At 39.8% G+C, this 18316-nt stretch overlaps 1 protein-coding gene across 13 annotated transcripts in view; it reads right to left on the reverse strand.

Moving 5' to 3' along the window:
• The window catches only part of ADAM32 (ADAM metallopeptidase domain 32), a 182315-nt gene that overhangs the window by 134015 nt on the left and 29984 nt on the right, over positions 1–18316 (reverse strand). For all 13 annotated transcript variants that reach the window (XR_007402624.1, XR_003130885.3, XR_007402626.1 and 10 more), the window contains one exon: positions 1302–1370. Coding sequence is in view for 9 of the 13 variants with exons in the window: in XM_025434901.3 (XP_025290686.1) it covers positions 1302–1370 (69 nt within the window). In the remaining 4 variants the exon portion in view is untranslated. The remainder of the gene's footprint in view (positions 1–1301; positions 1371–18316) is intronic.

An 18316-nucleotide genomic window follows, 5' to 3' on the forward strand; every position in this document is an offset into this window, starting at 1 on the left:
TTCTCTCCTCTTGGGAACTGTGCATAACAAACTATCTCTCCAATAGCAATTTCATCTCCTGATCTGTTGGCCCCACCACACATGAATAATAATAAAACACCTACTTACATGCTTTTATACTACCCTAACTAACTAGCCTATACTAACTAGCCTATACTACCCTAACCTACTTTAACATACCCTAAGCTATGTGTTTCCATGCCTTTCTCCACCACTGGACTGTGTTTTTATACTACCATATGCTGCCTTCGAGATAGCACTGAATTCACTAGATTTAAAATTTGTGAAGACATTGAAGACACTTTCACTGTTCCTCTTTATATGCCCAGCATCTAGTAACATAGATGCCACAGTGGGCTCAATGTTTATTTTCTTATATAATATGTAAATATGTATAAAAATATAGAAAAGGATGTTTAATAAATATCACATGGCTGGCAAGCCTGGAAATTTGGACAAGAAGCTTTTAAAACAACTTTCAAAGTTTGTAACATAATTCTGAAAAAAACAAGGATTTTTATAATCTGGAATATTCTCTGGAAATCTAGCTATCATTATTATAAAAATCTTAATTTTCTCTTAAATGTTCCCTTTGTCCTTTTCTCCTATATTCTAATAAACCAAGTATTTTCATATTCTTCTCTAAATCCTACCTGTCTCTGAATCTCATCTCTGGCTTTCCTGACAAGCTCTACAAATAGAAGTGATAATGTGTTTGATTCATATTCTCTGTAGTATTCCATAGGCATGACAATTAAACCCTTATCATCAGAACAAAACCTGGAAAATAGATTTTTACCCCTGTTTTCTGAAGTCTCTGAAATCTAGAGGAAATAAAGCCACACCTGACTAGATGCACTAGAACAGGTGAATCTTTAAAAACTACTTAAGAAAAAAAATCTCAACATAAGCAGTTCTCATACTGTCATCACTTTTGTGCCAATAAATACTTTAGAGGGCAAAACATTCCCTAGGCTACATACTGCTAAAAGCTTACAGATTTTCATCCAAAACAAATGTCACCATCAAAAATATTGTAGATGGAGAGAGTTCCTATAGATGGGAAGTACAAGCATAAAAATCATTTTGTTCTTCAGGATTTTTATGTAAAGATTTCAAGTAAAACATTTCTGATAGAAATATGTAATTTTGAGTATTTGGTTTTTCAGTTTGCAAAATTTTCCACTGTTCTCCCTATGATATGTAGTAAAAATATTGGAAATTTTAAGTTACTTTCTAGGTAGGGATAATTATGCATTCACACCAAATATGTAAAAGCAAAGAAAAATAAAAATACATACCAAAGCTTTATCCACCACAATATGTATTTCTAAATAAAGAGGAATTAAATCTGGAACAGCTGATTCTGGCTGGGAAAGAGAGAAAGAGCACTTATAAGCATATAAAATTTTCATAAATTATTTATTCTGAACCTTTAAAATTATTTTCCCACTTTATTGAGGTATAACTGACAAAGAAAAATCATATATATTTAAAGTAAAAGATCTGATATTTTGATATACACATGAATTATAAAATAATTGCCATAATCAGGCTAATTAACATATTCACCTCATATAGCTACCATTTTCTTTTTTGTGTGTGCATGATGAGCACACAGAAGATCAACACTCAGCAAATTACAAGTTTACAATACAATTTTGTTAACTATAATCCTAGTATTGTACATCTAATCTCCAAAAGTTACTTACCTTGCATAACTGAAACTTTGTACCATTTGACCAACATTTCCCCATTTCTTGTCCTCAGCTCCTGGAAACTACCATTTTGCTCTTTGCCTCTAGGACTATTTTAGATTCCACATATAAGTGAGATTGTGTAGTATTTGTCTTACTGTGTGTGGCTTATTTCCCTTAGCATAACATCCTCTAGGTTAATCCATGCTGTCATAAATGGGAAGATTTCCTTCTTTTTCAAGGCTGAATATTCCACTGTATAAATATATATATTATATATTGTATTATATTACATTATCTATATAATATATATATATATATATATATATATATATACTCTCAAGATACATGAGTAGAGGTATCTCTTCAAGATAATAATTTCATTTCTATGGATATATACCCAAAGGAAAATTTCTGGATCATAGGCAGTTCATTTTTAATTTTTTGAGGATCCTCCATATTCTTTTCCACAGTGGCTACAATAATTTGCATTCCCATTAACAGTGCACAAAAGGTCCCTTTTCTCACAGCCTCACCAACACTTGTTATCTTTTTGGTAATAGCCATCCTAATAGGTGTGAGGTGATATTTCCTTGTGATTTTGATTTGCTTTCCCTTGATGATTAGCGATGTTGAACACCTTTCATACATCTGATGGCCATTGGCCATCTGTATGCCTTCTTTAGAAAAATGCCTATTTGGGTCCTTTGCCATTTTTAAATATCATTGTTTATTCCTGCTATTGAATTGTATGAGTTTCTTATATATACTGAATATTAACCTCTTTTCAGGTACATGAGTTGCAAGAATTTTCTCTCACTCTGCAGGCTGTCTTTTTATTTTATTGACTTTTGCTGTGCAAAGAAAGATTTATTAATTTGATATAGTCATATTTATTTTACTTTTGTTACCTGTGCTTCTGGTGTCATATCTAAAAAATCATTGCCCAGATTAATATCAAAAAGTTCTCCCATGTTCTCTTCCAGGAGTTTTATGGTTTCAGCTTACCTTTTAAATCTTTAATCCATTTTACCACAGCATTTACAGGATATGCTAAGTTGTCTGCTTGTTACCGTCAGTTAACATCAATATATTGTGCTTTAAGCTTCATAGCAATGGACTCAAGTAATAAGAATATTTGTTATATGCTATGTTACTATCATCTATGTAGTTATATTACATACTATAAGTGATAATGTATTACTCATTAGATCTACTGTTTACAGTTTGTGTAAAATAAATAAAACAATAAGCATTATCTAACCATCTCATCTATTTTATCTGCATATCAGAAATAAATTTAACTTCTGCTCTACAAATTATTTAGTGTGGAAGACAGAAAAAATGCTTACATTTTTCACTCCTTCTTATATCAATGTCTTTGCAATATGATTTTGCAGGGCTTCACACCAAAAGATGAATGTATTTTGTCTCATTTCATTATGGGTTGGGCCTTGTAACTTACATTAACCAAAAAATGCAGAGGAAGTTTTGGTAGGCCAGGTCTGAGTCTGGAAAGCTTACACACTGCCATTCCTGCACTTAGAACCCTATTTATACACAATATATATAAGCCTGAGCCGGCCTGGTAGATAATAAGAAACAAGTGGCTTATTTACACCCAAATCCAAGCCAAAACTAAAGAGTACTTCATGAAGAAAGAAACTGCTGAATTTCTGAAAGATAATGCTACTATATTGGAACTTACCTATTACCGTATCCCCACTCCCTGGCTCAGTGGTGGCCATGAGGATGGTGGCCCTGCTTCTGATGTGTCTTGCTAGTATCAAAGGGGGCAATACCAAATTTTTTCTCAAAGAATTATGGTTGTGTGTTTTGAGCTGTCTGGTAGTTCCTGAAGGATTGATTGGCTCAAGGTTTGCCTTTGATTCCTCCATCCTGGAACTTTCACAGAGTTGAAGTGAATACTCAGGTAGTGTTTGTCAAAAGTATCCAAAACCAAGTAACTAGAGGCAGCCCAAGATGGGACAAACAAAAGGCACAATAGAGGCCTGTGAAAGAAGTGACTGAGTGGGAAAAGAGATATTTGTGGGAATAAAGGCTCTTGCATATACCAGGAAATCTAGATTAGCCATACACAGGGCTAGATGCATGCTCAGAAAAGACTTGAAAAGACACTAAGCTTTCTCCTCTGGTTGAATCTTCAGGCACTGGGCAAGAAAGAGTAAAGGCTAAGGCATACTTCTAAATGACAAGGAGAAACATTGGAGAAATGTTAAAACACAAAGGCAATCTGGAAAAAACAAACAGAAGAGTTTGTTGTTACTGCTGTTCTTGTCCTTTTGTTGGCTTCAGGCATTTAAGGAAATCTCTGCCAAATCATTAGCTAACCATGAATGGAAAACAGACCAGAGATAAATCATAGTCTATAATAAATAATAGTTTAGAAAAATCACTAAACAAACAACTACAACCCATAACAAGCAACAGTGATAAATAGTGAAAAGGAGAGAAGTCTGATTTCTAGAGCTACCACTTCATGATATTTAAAATATCCAATTTTCAACAAAAATTATGAAGCATGCAAAGAGACAAGAAAGTATGGTTCACTCAAAGGAAAAAAAGAAATGGAACTGTCTCTTAAGGAAGCCCAAACACTGGATTTACTAGACAAAGATGCTCAAATAGCAAAGGGAAACCATAGACAAAGAACTAAAGAAAACAAGAAGAATGATGCCTCACCAAGTAGAGAATATCAATTAAAATATAGAAATTTTGAAAAAGAGGAAAATCCCAAAGCTTTAAACACAATAACAAATCAATATTCACCAGAAGAATTCAATGGCATGCTTGAATGTTCAGGCAGCAGAATCAGCAAAGGTCAAAGCAAATTGAGGTTATCCAGTCTGAGGAGTAGAATAAAAAAGGAATAAAAAAAACAGAGTCTAAGAGATTTGAGGAACACCATCAAGAATGCCAAATATGCATAATAGGGCTCCCAAGAACAGGAGAAAGAGAAAGGAGCAGAAAGAAAATTTAAAGTGATGGGTGAAAACTCCCCTAATTTGATGAAATACATAAGTCTATACATCCAAGGAGCTCAAAAAAACCTCCAAGTAGGATAAATTCAAAAAGATCCACACCAACACACACAGTAAAAATGTCAAAAGCCACTGTTAAGAGAGAGTTTTGAAAGCAGCAAGATACAAGCAACTCATCATGAACTAATGATCTTCAATAATACTGACAACCAATTTCTCATTAGGAACCATGGGAAGCTAGAAGCAGTGGGATGACATTTAAAATGCTGAAAGAAAAAAGAAAAAAAGAAAATAAATAAATAAAATGCTGAAAGAAAAACTATCAACCAAGAATCCTCTGACAACCAAGAATTCCAAATCTGACAAAACTAATCTTCACAAGTGAAGAGGATATTAAGATATTCCAGTTAAACAAAAACTGAGGAAGTAGTTGCTTAGACATGTTATGAGCTAAATCGTCTCCTTTCAAAATTCATACATTGTAATCCTAACCACCAGTGCCTCAGCATACAACATATTTAGAGATAGGGCCTTTAAAAAGGTAATTAAATCAGGTCATTAGAGCGAGCCTAATATGACTGGTTCTTTATAAGAGGAAATAAGGATAAAAACAGACACAGAGGGAAGGCCATGTGAAGACAGAGAAAAGATGATCATCTACATGCTGAGAGAGGTCTCAGAAGAAACCAAACCTGCAAACGCCTTGATCTCAGACCTCTACCTTCAGAACTACAATAAAATAATTTAGCGTTTAAACCACCTGGTCCATGGTACTGTGTTATGATGGTCCTAGCAAAAAAATACACTACCCTACAAGAAATAACAAAGGCAGTCCTTTAATCCAAAATGAAATTACACTAGACAATAACTCAAAGAAATACAAAGAAATAAAGAACATAGTAAAAGTAACTACTCTGGTAAATACAGGAGCCAATATTACTATATTTTTGGTTTCTAATTCCTCTTTTTCCCCATATGATTAAAAAGCAAATGCACAGAGGATCCCGATCAAGATGAAAAAGTAGGAGGGTCCTGAGCTCAGGTCCCCTCATGGATACAAGGCTGCAACTATACAGAAATTAACTACCTCTGAGAATGACCTGAAGACTAGAGAACAGCTCTTCCATAGCTAAAGTTATAAAGAAAAAGCCACAGCAATAAGGATAGGAGGCGCTAAGACATAGTCTGTTTGAGACTCATATCCCTGGTGCTTCAAACCACAAGCAACAGGTATATCACAGGTCTACACCTCCCTGAAGAGCAAGCGTTCAAGATCCACATTAGGTACTCCCTGCACTTGGAGGCCTGCAGTGGAAAGACAAGCCTTCCTCATATGGCTTTAAAAATCAGCAGGGTTTAATTCAAGGAGTGTAGGAAGGCTATAGGAGACTGAGACTATGCTTTTAAAGAGCCTATGCACATATTCACTCACTCTGAGGCCTAGCACAGAGGCAACTGTTTGAAAAGTACCTGGGACAGGGATCCCTGGGTGGCGCAGCGGTTTGGCGCCTGCCTTTGGCCCAGGGTGCGATCCTGGAGACCTGGGATCGAATCCCACATCGGGCTCCCGGTGCATGGAGCCTGCTTCTCCCTCTGCCTGTGTCTCTGCCTCTCTCTCTCTCTCTGTATGACTATCATAGATAAATTGAAAAAAAAAAAAAAAAAAGTAATTTAAAAAAAAAAAAAAAAAAAAAAAAGAAAAGTACCTGGGACATAGATGAAGATTTACTGACTAATATTAGGTGTGTATGTCAGAGTGATAGAGATTTATAAAAACTTTCTCTAAGAACAGAAAAGCTGGTATGAGCTATTTTTCTCACCTTCCATCTATCTAGCTAGCCCAACATTGGTGGGTACCAGTTCTGATACTTTCCATTTACCTAATTAGCATTGCTCACCCCATCCCAGGGTCCCCTTGAGGACTGGCCTTGTCTAATCCATCCACTCTGGCAGGCACTCCTCCAAGATAGTCTTGCTCTATCACATCCAACAGGCATACTACCTGGCCAGGACCAACAGTCCTCAAATTGACTACCAACTTAATACACCTAGTTGGTGGCTTGGTCAGGACAAGGCCCTCCAAAGCAGCTCTTGCCTGACAGGAGGGCAGAGGGCAGCCCTGCCCATCAGTGCAACAGCAACAATTGTGATTTGGTCTTGCAGCCAATAACACCAGGGGCTATCCCTGCCCATCAAACCACCCATAGCAGCTATAACATAGTCACAACAGAAGGGCACACACACCTCAAACAGGGGACATCCCTAGAGTGCTTCATTCCAGTGATGAGGGAAAATTGTGCTCTGTGTCCCATAGGATACCTTCTGTATAAGGCTACACCTTCAGAAAAGGAGCCATAGCTGATCTGCCTGATAATATAGACAGAAACACAGAGTCAGGCAAAATAAGGACACAGAGGAATATGTTCCAATTGAAAGAATAAGACAAACCTGAGAAAGAACTAAGCAAAATGGAGATAAGCAATCTATCTGATAGCATTCAAAGTGATAGTCATAAATCTGATAACTAAACTTGGAGAAAACTGGATGAACACAAAGAACTTTAACAAAGAGATATAAAATATTTAAATAAAAAATAACCAGAGCTGAAGAATACAACATTTGAAAGAAAAATACACTAGAGAAATCAACAACAGATTAGAGGATGCAGAAGAATGAATGGATCAGTGATCCAGAAGACAGGGTAATGGAAAGCTCTCAGGCTGACCAGCAAAAAGAAAAAATAGTGTTAAAAAGAATAATTTAAGGGATTTCTAGGATGATATTAAGCATACTAACATTTTTATTATAGGGGTTTCAGAAGTAGAAGAGAAAAGAAACAGGCAGAATACTTATCTGAAGATATAATAACTGAAAACTTCCCTTATTAGGAGAAGGAAACAGATATTCAGGTTTAAGCAGCACTGAGAAGACCAAACAAGATGAACCCAAGAAGATCAATAGCAAGATAATAATTGAAATGTAAAAAAATAAAAATAGAGAATCTTAAAAGCAGCAAGAGAAAATTAACTAGTTACATACAAGGGAACACCCATAAACGCATCAGATGATCTTTTGGCAGAAACATTTCAGGCCAGAAGGGATTGTCATGATATATCCAAAGTGCTGAATGGAAAAAAACCCTACAAACAAGAACACTTTATCAGCAGGGCTTTCATTAGAATTGAAGGAGAGATAAAGAGTTTCCCAGACAATGGTTAATGAAGTTCATCACACTAAACCAGCCTTACAAGAAATGTCAAAGGGACTTATTTAAGTAGAAAAGAGAAAGTCATTATCTAGAAGTAGGAAAATTATGAAAGTAAAATCTCACTGGTAAAAGTAAACATAAAGTAAAGGTAGTGGATCAAACATTTATAAAGTTAGTATGAAGGTGAAAAGACAAAAGCAGGGGGGGAGGAGCAAGATGGCGGAAGAGTAGGGTCTCCAAATCACCTGTCTCCACCAAACTACCTAGAAAACCTTCAAATTATCCTGAAAATCTATGAATTCCGCCTGAGATTTAAAGAGAGACCAGCCGGAATGCTACAGTGAGAAGAATTCGCGCTTCTATCAAGGTAGGAAGACGGGGAAAAAGAAATAAAGGAACAAAGGCCTCCAAGGGGGAGGGGCCCCGCGAGGAGCCGGGCTGAGGCCGGGGCGAGTGTCCCCAGGACAGGAGAGCCCCGTCCCGGAGGAGCAGGAGCTGCACCGACCTTCCCGGGCGGAAAGGGGCTCGTGGGGAGTGGGAGCAGGAACCAGGAGGGCGAGGATGCCCTCGGGCTCCCGGGGACAGTAACAGCAACTGCGCGCCCAGGAGAGTGCGCCGAGCTCCCTAAGGGCTGCAGCACGCACGGCGGGACCCGGCGGGACCCGGAGCAGCTGAAGGGGCTCGGGCGGCGGCTCCGCGGAGGGGGCTGCGCGGCCCCGGAAGCAGCTCGGAGGGGCTCGGGCAGAGGAAGAGGCTCCGTGCAGAGGGGGCTGCGCGGTTCCAGGAGCAGCTCGGAGGGGCTTGGGCGGCGGCTCCACGGAGGGGGCTGCGCGGCCCGGGAGCGCGAATCCAACAGCGCAGGCTCCGGAGCACAGGGCGCCGGGACACAGCCCAGGATCCGGCCTCCCCCGGGACAGGCAGAGGCCGGGAGGGCCCAGGACAGCGAGGACGCTCCTGCCCCAGCTGAGCAGATCAGCGGCCCCGCCCCGGAGCCTCCAGGCCCTGCAGACGGAGTTCCTGCCGGAGCTGAATCCAGGTTTCCAGAGCTGCCCCGCCACTGGGGCTGTTCCTCCTGCGGCCTCACGGGGTAAACAACCCCCACTGAGCCCTGCACCAGGCAGGGGCACAGCAGCTCCCCCAACTGCTAACACCTGAAAATCAGCACAACAGGCCCCTCCCCCAGAACACCAGCTAGACGGACAACTTCCAGGAGAAGCCAAGGGACTTAAAGTACACAGAATCAGAAGATACTCCCCGGTGGTTCTTTTTTGTTTGTTTTGTTTTTGTTTTTGTTTTTGTTTTATTTTGCTTTTTGATTTGTATCCTTCCCCCATCCCCTTTTTTCTCCTTTCTTTTTCTCTTTTTCTTCCCTTTTTTTTTTTTTCGTTTTTTTTTTTCTTTTTCTTCCCTTTTTTTTCTCTTTCTATTTTCTTTCCTTCTTTCTCTCCTCTCTTTTTCTCTTTTTCCCAATACAACTTGCTTTTGGCCACTCTGCACTGAGCAAAATGACTAGAAGGAAAACCTCACCTCAAAAGAAAGAATCAGAAACAGTCCTCTCTCCCACAGAGTTACAAAATCTGGATTACAATTCAATGTCAGAAAGCCAATTCAGAAGCACTATTATACAGCTACTGGTGGCTCTAGAAAAAAGTATAAAGGACTCAAGAGACTTCATGACTGCAGAATTTAGAGCTAATCAGACAGAAATTAAAAATCAATTGAATGAGATGCAATCCAAACTAGAAGTCCTAACGACGAGGGTTAACGAGGTGGAAGAACGAGTGAGTGACCTAGAAGACAAGTTGATAGCAAAGAGGAAAACTGAGGAAAAAAGAGACAAACAATTAAAAGACCATGAAGATAGATTAAGGGAAATAAACGACAGCCTGAGAAAGAAAAACCTACGTTTAATTGGGGTTCCCGAGGGCGCCGAAAGGGCCAGAGGGCCAGAATATGTATTTGAACAAATTCTAGCTGAAAACTTTCCTAATCTGGGAAGGGAAACAGGCATTCAGATCCAGGAAATAGAGAGATACCCCCCTAAAATCAATAAAAACCATTCAACACCTCGACATTTAATAGTGAAGCTTGCAAATTCCAAAGATAAAGAGAAGATCCTTAAAGCAGCAAGAGACAAGAAATCCCTGACTTTTATGGGGAGGAGTATTAGGGTAACAGCAGACCTCTCCACAGAGACCTGGCAGGCCAGAAAGGGCTGGCAGGATATATTCAGGGTCCTAAATGAGAAGAACATGCAACCAAGAATACTTTATCCAGCAAGGCTCTCATTCAAAATGGAAGGAGAGATAAAGAGCTTCCAAGACAGGCAGCAACTAAAAGAATATGTGACCACCAAACCAGCTCTGCAAGAAATTTTAAGGGGGCCTCTTAAAATTCCCCTTTAAGAAGAAGTTCAGTGGAACAGTCCACAAATACAAAGACTGAATAGATATCATGATGACACTAAACTCATATCTCTCAATAGTAACTCTGAATGTGAACGGGCTTAATGACCCCATCAAAAGGCGCAGGGTTTCAGACTGGATAAAAAAGCAGGACCCATCTATTTGCTGTCTACAAGAGACTCATTTTAGACAGAAGGACACCTACAGCCTGAAAATAAAAGGTTGGAGAACCATTTACCATTCGAATGGTCCTCAAAAGAAAGCAGGGGTAGCCATCCTTATATCAGATAAACTAAAATTTACCCCAAAGACTGTAGTGAGAGATGAAGAGGGACACTATATCATACTTAAAGGATCTATTCAACAAGAGGACTTAACAATCCTCAATATATATGCTCCGAATGTGGGAGCTGCCAAATATATAAATCAATTATTAACCAAAGTGAAGAAATACTTAGATAATAATACACTTATACTTGGTGACTTCAATCTAGCTCTTTCTATACTCGATAGGTCTTCTAAGCAAAACATCTCCAAAGAAACGAGAGCTTTAAATGATACACTGGACCAGATGGATTTCACAGATATCTACAGAACTTTACATCCAAATTCAACTGAATACACATTCTTCTCAAGCGCACATGGAACTTTCTCCAGAATAGACCACATATTGGGTCACAAATCGGGTCTGAACCGATACCAAAAGATTGGGATTGTCCCCTGCATATTCTCGGACCATAATGCCTTGAAATTAGAACTAAATCACAACAAGAAGTTTGGAAGGACCTCAAACACATGGAGGTTAAGGACCATCCTGCTAAAAGATAAAAGGGTCAACCAAGAAATTAAGGAAGAATTAAAAAGATTCATGGAAACTAATGAGAATGAAGATACAACCGTTCAAAATCTTTGGGATGCAGCAAAAGCAGTCCTAAGGGGGAAATACATCGCAATACAAGCATCCATTCAAAAACTGGAAAGAACTCAAATACAAAAGCTAACCTTACACATAAAGGAGCTAGAGAAAAAACAGCAAATAGATCCTACACCCAAGAGAAGAAGGGAGTTAATAAAGATTCGAGCAGAACTCAACGAAATCGAGACCAGAAGAACTGTGGAACAGATCAACAGAACCAGGAGTTGGTTCTTTGAAAGAATTAATAAGATAGATAAACCATTAGCCAGCCTTATTAAAAAGAAGAGAGAGAAGACTCAAATTAATAAAATCATGAATGAGAAAGGAGAGATCACTACCAACACCAAGGAAATACAAACGATTTTAAAAACATATTATGAACAGCTATACGCCAATAAATTAGGCAATCTAGAAGAAATGGATGCATTCCTGGAAAGCCACAAACTACCAAAACTGGAACAGGAAGAAATAGAAAACCTGAACAGGCCAATAACCAGGGAGGAAATTGAAGCAGTCATCAAAAACCTCCCAAGACACAAGAGTCCAGGGCCAGATGGCTTCCCAGGAGAATTTTATCAAACGTTTAAAGAAGAAATCATACCTATTCTCCTAAAGCTGTTTGGAAAGATAGAAAGAGATGGAGTACTTCCAAATTCGTTCTATGAAGCCAGCATCACCTTAATTCCAAAGCCAGACAAAGACCCCGCCAAAAAGGAGAATTACAGACCAATATCCCTGATGAACATGGATGCAAAAATTCTCAACAAGATACTGGCCAATAGGATCCAACAGTACATTAAGAAAATTATTCACCATGACCAAGTAGGATTTATCCCTGGGACACAAGGCTGGTTCAACACCCGTAAAACAATCAATGTGATTCATCATATCAGCAAGAGAAAAACCAAGAACCATATGATCCTCTCATTAGATGCAGAGAAAGCATTTGACAAAATACAGCATCCATTCCTGATCAAAACTCTTCAGAGTGTAGGGATAGAGGGAACATTCCTCGACATCTTAAAAGCCATCTATGAAAAGCCCACAGCAAATATCATTCTCAATGGGGAAGCACTGGGAGCCTTTCCCCTAAGATCAGGAACAAGACAGGGATGTCCACTCTCACCACTGCTATTCAACATAGTACTGGAAGTCCTAGCCTCAGCAATCAGACAACAAAAAGACATTAAAGGCATTCAAATTGGCAAAGAAGAAGTCAAACTCTCCCTCTTCGCCGATGACATGATACTCTACATAGAAAACCCAAAAGTCTCCACCCCAAGATTGCTAGAACTCATACAGCAATTCGGTAGCGTGGCAGGATACAAAATCAATGCCCAGAAGTCAGTGGCATTTCTATACACTAACAATGAGACTGAAGAAAGAGAAATTAAGGAGTCAATCCCATTTACAATTGCACCCAAAAGCATAAGATACCTAGGAATAAACCTAACCAAAGATGTAAAGGATCTATACCCTCAAAACTATAGAACACTTCTGAAAGAAATTGAGGAAGACACAAAGAGATGGAAAAATATTCCATGCTCATGGATTGGCAGAATTAATATTGTGAAAATGTCAATGTTACCCAGGGCAATATACACGTTTAATGCAATCCATATCAAAATACCATGGACTTTCTTCAGAGAGTTAGAACAAATTATTTTAAGATTTGTGTGGAATCAGAAAAGACCCCGAATAGCCAGGGGAATTTTAAAAAAGAAAACCATATCTGGGGGCATCACAATGCCAGATTTCAGGTTGTATTACAAAGCTGTGGTCATCAAGACAGTGTGGTACTGGCACAAAAACAGACACATAGATCAGTGGAACAGAATAGAGAATCCAGAAGTGGACCCTGAACTTTATGGGCAACTAATATTCGATAAAGGAGGAAAGACTATCCATTGGAAGAAAGACAGTCTCTTCAATAAATGGTGCTGGGAAAATTGGACATCCACATGCAGAAGAATGAAACTAGACCACTCTCTTTCACCATACACAAAGATAAACTCAAAATGGATGAAAGATCTAAATGTGAGACAAGATTCCATCAAAATCCTAGAGAAGAACACAGGCAACACCCTTTTTGAACTCGGCCATAGTAACTTCTTGCAAGATACATCCACGAAGGCAAAAGAAACAAAAGCAAAAATGAACTATTGGGACTTCATCAAGATAAGAAGCTTTTGCACAGCAAAGGATACAGTCAACAAAACTCAAAGACAACCTACAGAATGGGAGAAGATATTTGCAAATGACATATCAGATAAAGGGCTAGTTTCCAAGATCTATAAAGAACTTATTAAACTCAACACCAAAGAAACAAACAATCCAATCATGAAATGGGCAAAAGACATGAACAGAAATCTCACAGAGGAAGACATAGACATGGCCAACATGCATATGAGAAAATGCTCTGCATCACTTGCCATCAGGGAAATACAAATCAAAACTACAATGAGATACCACCTCACACCAGTGAGAATGGGGAAAATTAACAAGGCAGAAAACAACAAATGTTGGAGAGGATGCGGAGAAAAGGGAACCCTCTTACACTGTTGGTGGGAATGTGAACTGGTGCAGCCACTCTGGAAAACTGTGTGGAGGTTCCTCAAACAGTTAAAAATAGACCTGCCCTACGACCCAGCAATTGCACTGTTGGGGATTTACCCCAAAGATACAAATGCAATGAAACGCCGGGACACCTGCACCCCGATGTTTCTAGCAGCAATGGCCACGATAGCCAAACTGTGGAAGGAGCCTCGGTGTCCAACGAAAGATGAATGGATAAAGAAGATGTGGTTTATGTATACAATGGAATATTACTCAGCTATTAGAAATGACAAATACCCACCATTTGCTTCAACGTGGATGGAACTGGAGGGTATTATGCTGAGTGAAGTAAGTCAGTCGGAGAAGGACAAACATTATATGTTCTCATTCATTTGGGGAATATAAATAATAGTGAAAGGGAAAAGAAGGGAAGGGGGAAGAAATGTGTGGGAAATATCAGAAAGGGAGACAGAACGTAAAGACTGCTAACTCTGGGAAACGAACTAGGGGTGGCAGAAGGGGAGGAGGGCGGGGGGTGGGAGTGAATGGGTGACGGGCACTGGGTGTTATTCTGTATGTTAGTAAATTGAACACCAATAAAAAAAAAAATCACATTAAAAATAAATAAATAAATAAAAAATAAAATTAAAAAAAAAAAAAGAAAAGACAAAAGCAAAAAAAATCAACTATATCTACAATACTTAGCTAAGCAAAAATAAGAGATGAAAATATGAAATCAAATACATAGAACATGGAGTGGAAATAAAAATGTAGTGCTTAATGTATTCAAAATAAAGAGATCATTAACTTTAGAAAGCTGGCTATATACATATGTTATATATGAATCTCATGGTAATCACACACCAAAAATCTATAATAGATACACAATAAAATAAAGACAAAAGAATCTATGCATAACACAAAAAAGTCATCAAATCACAAAGGCAGGAGAGCAAGAGAAGAAGAAACAAAGAGGAACTAAAAAATCAATCAGAAAGCAATTAACAAAGTGGCAGTAAGTAACTATCTACCAATAATAACCTTATATGTAAGTGGACTAAATGCTTCAATCAAAAGACATAGGGTAAGGGAATGGATTAAAAAAAATAAGACCTGGGCAGCTCTGGTGGCCCAGTGGTTTAGCAGCACTTCAGCCCAGGGTGTGATCCTAGAGACCAAGGATTAAGTCCCACATCGGCCTCCCTGCACAGAGCCTGTTTCTCCCTCTACCTGTCTCTCTTTCTCTCTCTCTGTCATGAATAAATAAATAAAATGTTTTTTTAAAAAAAGACCATATAAACTGCCCATAAAACACTCACCTGAGGCCTAAGGATAGATACAGATGGAAAGTGAAACAATGGAAAAAGATATTCCATATAAAAGAAAAAATTTTTTTAAAAAGCTAGGGTAGTAATACTTATATTTGACAAAACAGACTTTAAAACATAGACTGCAAACAAAAGACAAAAAAAGCACTACATAATGAAAAAAGGGATCAATCAATAACAATCATAAATATCTATGTACCTGACACAGGAGCACCTAAGTACATAAAGCAAACATTAACAGACATAAAAGGAAAAATTCATGGGGTGCCTGGGTGGCTCCACTGGTTAAGCATTTAACTCTTCATTTCCTCTTAGGTCATGATCTCAGGATCATGAGATCAAGTCCCACATCAGGCTCCACACTCAGTGTGGAGTCTGGGATTTTCTCTCCCTCTGCCCCTCCCTCCATTCACACAATAAATTAATTAACTAATAAATAAATAAGTTTTTAAAAAGGAGAAATTGACAGTATTACAATAATAGTTTGGAAACTTAACACCCCACTTACATCAATGGTTAGATCAACATCAATGATTAGATCATCCAGACAGAAAATCAATAGGGAAACATTAACCTTAAACATATTAGATCAGATGGACTTCATAAATATATATAGCACATTGCATCCCAAAAGAACAGAATACATATTCTTTTCAAGTGCATGTGGAACATTCTCCAAGATATATCACATGTTAGGCCACAAAAACAAGTTTCAAAAAATTCAACACTGGATTCACATCATGCATCTTTTCCACACACAACAGTATGAAACTAGAAGACATTCATAAGGAAAAACTGGAAAAAAATCCACAAACATAGAGGCTAAACATGTTACTGAACAAACAATGGGTCAGTAAAGAAATCAAGGAGAAAATGAAAATACTTGGAGACAAAAGAAAATGAAAATATAATGTTCTAAAATCTATGGAATGCATAAAAACAGTTCTACAAAGAAAGATTATAGATACACAGGCCTGCCTCAAGAAACAAGAAAAATCTCAAATACACAATTTAACTTTATGCCTAAAGAAATCAGGAAAAAAAGACAAATGAAGCCAAAAGTTAGTAGGACTTAAACAATAAACATCAGAATGGAAATAAAACCACAAAAGACTCCAAATAGCCAAAGGAGTTGAAAAAGAAAACTAAAGCTGGAAGCATTAAAATTCGAGACTTCAAGCTGTATTACAAAGCTGTATTCATCAATACAGTACAGTGTTGGCATAAATATAGACAGAAAAATCAAAGGAACAGAAGAGAGAAGCAGAAATTTAACCTGAACTCTATGGTCAATTCAACTTCAAAGAACCAGGAAAGAATATCCAGCAGAAAAGAAAAGAGACAGTCTCTTCAACAAATGGTGCTGGAAAACTGGACAGCCACATACAGAAAAATAAAACTAAACCACTTTCTTATACTCTGCATAAAAATAAATTCAAAATAGATGAAAGACCTAAATGTGAGACAGAAATCCATCAAAATCCTAGAGGAGAACACAGGCAGAAACCTCTTTGACCTCGGCCACAGCAACTTCTTGCAAAATACATCTATGAAGGCAAGGGAAACAAAAGCAAAGAAACTATTGGAACTTCATCAGGATAAAAAGGTTTTGCGAAAACTGAATTCAGAAGATGGCGGAAGAGTAGGGTCTCCAAATCACCTGTCTCCACCAAATTACCTAGAAAACCTTCAAATTATCCTGAAAATCTATGAATTCGGCCTGAGAATTAAAGAGAGAACACCTGGAATGCTACAGTGAGAAGAGTTCGCGCTTCTATCAAGGTAGGAAGACGGGAAAAAAGAAATAAAGAAACAAAGGCATCCAAGGGGGAGGGGCCCCGCGAGGAGCCGGGCTGAGGCCGGGGCGAGTGTCCCCAGGACAGGAGAGCCCCGTCCCGGAGAAGCAGGAGCTGCACCGACCTTCCCCGGCGGAAAGGGGCCCGCGGGGAGTTGGAGCAGGACCCAGAAGGTAGGGGATGCCCTCGGGCTCCCCGGGACAGTAACAGAGCAACTGCGCGCCCAGGAGAGTGCGCCGAGCTCCCTAAGGGCTGCAGCGCGCACGGCGGGACCCGGCGGGACCCGGAGCAGCTCGTAGGGGCTCGGGCGGCGGCTCCGCGGGGCTCGGGCGGCGGCTCCGCGGAGGGGGCTGCGCGGCCCCGGAAGCAGCTCGGAGGGGCTCGGGCAGAGGAAGAGGCTCCGTGCGGAGGGGGCTGCACGGTTCCAGGAGCAGCTCGGAGAGGCTCGGGCGGCGGCTCCGCGGAGGGGGTTGCGCGGCCCTGGAGCGCGAATCCAACAGCGCAGGCTCCGGAGCACAGGGCGCCGGGACACAGCCCAGGATCTGGCCTCCCCCCGGGACAGGCAGAGGCCGGGAGGGCCCAGGACAGCAAGGACGCTCCTGCCCCAGCTGAGCAGATCAGCGGCCCCGCCCCGGAGCCTCCAGGCCCTGCAGACGGAGAGCTCTGGAGTTCCTGCGGGGGCTGACTCCAGGGCTCCAGAGCTGGCCCCGCCACTAGGGCTGTTGCTCCTGGGGCCTCACCGGGTAAACAACCCCCACAGAGCCCTGCACCAGGCGGGGGCACAGCAGCTCCCCCAACTGCTAACAACTGAAAATCAGCACAGCAGGACCCTCCCCCAGAAGACCAGCTAGACTGACTGACAACTTCCAGGGGAAGCCAAGGGACTTAAAGTACACAGAATCAGAAGATACTCCCCCGTGGTTCTTTTTTTTTTGCTTTTTGATTTGTTTCCTTCCCCCACCCCCCTTTTTTCTCCTTTCTTTCTTTTTCTCTTTTTCTTCTTTTTTTTGTTTTTTTCTTTCTTCCCCTTTTTTTTCTCTTGCTCTTTTCTTTCCTTCTTTCTCTCCTCTCTTTTTCTCCTTTTCCCAATACAATTTGCTTTTGGCCACTCTGCACTGAGCAAAATGACTAGAAGGAAAACCTCACCTCAAAAGAAAGAATCAGAAACAGTCCTCTCTCCCACAGAGTTACAAAATCTGGATTACAATTCAATGTCAGAAAGCCAATTCAGAAGCACTATTATACAGCTACTGGTGGCTCTAGAAAAAAGCATAAAGGACTCAAGAGACTTCATGACTGCAGAATTTAGAGCTAATCAGGCAGAAATTAAAAATCAATTGAATGAGATGCAATCCAAACTAGAAGTCCTAACGACGAGGGTTAACGAGGTGGAAGAACGAGTGAGTGA

The sequence above is a fragment of the Canis lupus genome, chromosome 16 (genome assembly GCF_003254725.2).
Source record: "Canis lupus dingo isolate Sandy chromosome 16, ASM325472v2, whole genome shotgun sequence".
NCBI classification, from domain to species: Eukaryota; Metazoa; Chordata; class Mammalia; order Carnivora; family Canidae; genus Canis; species Canis lupus.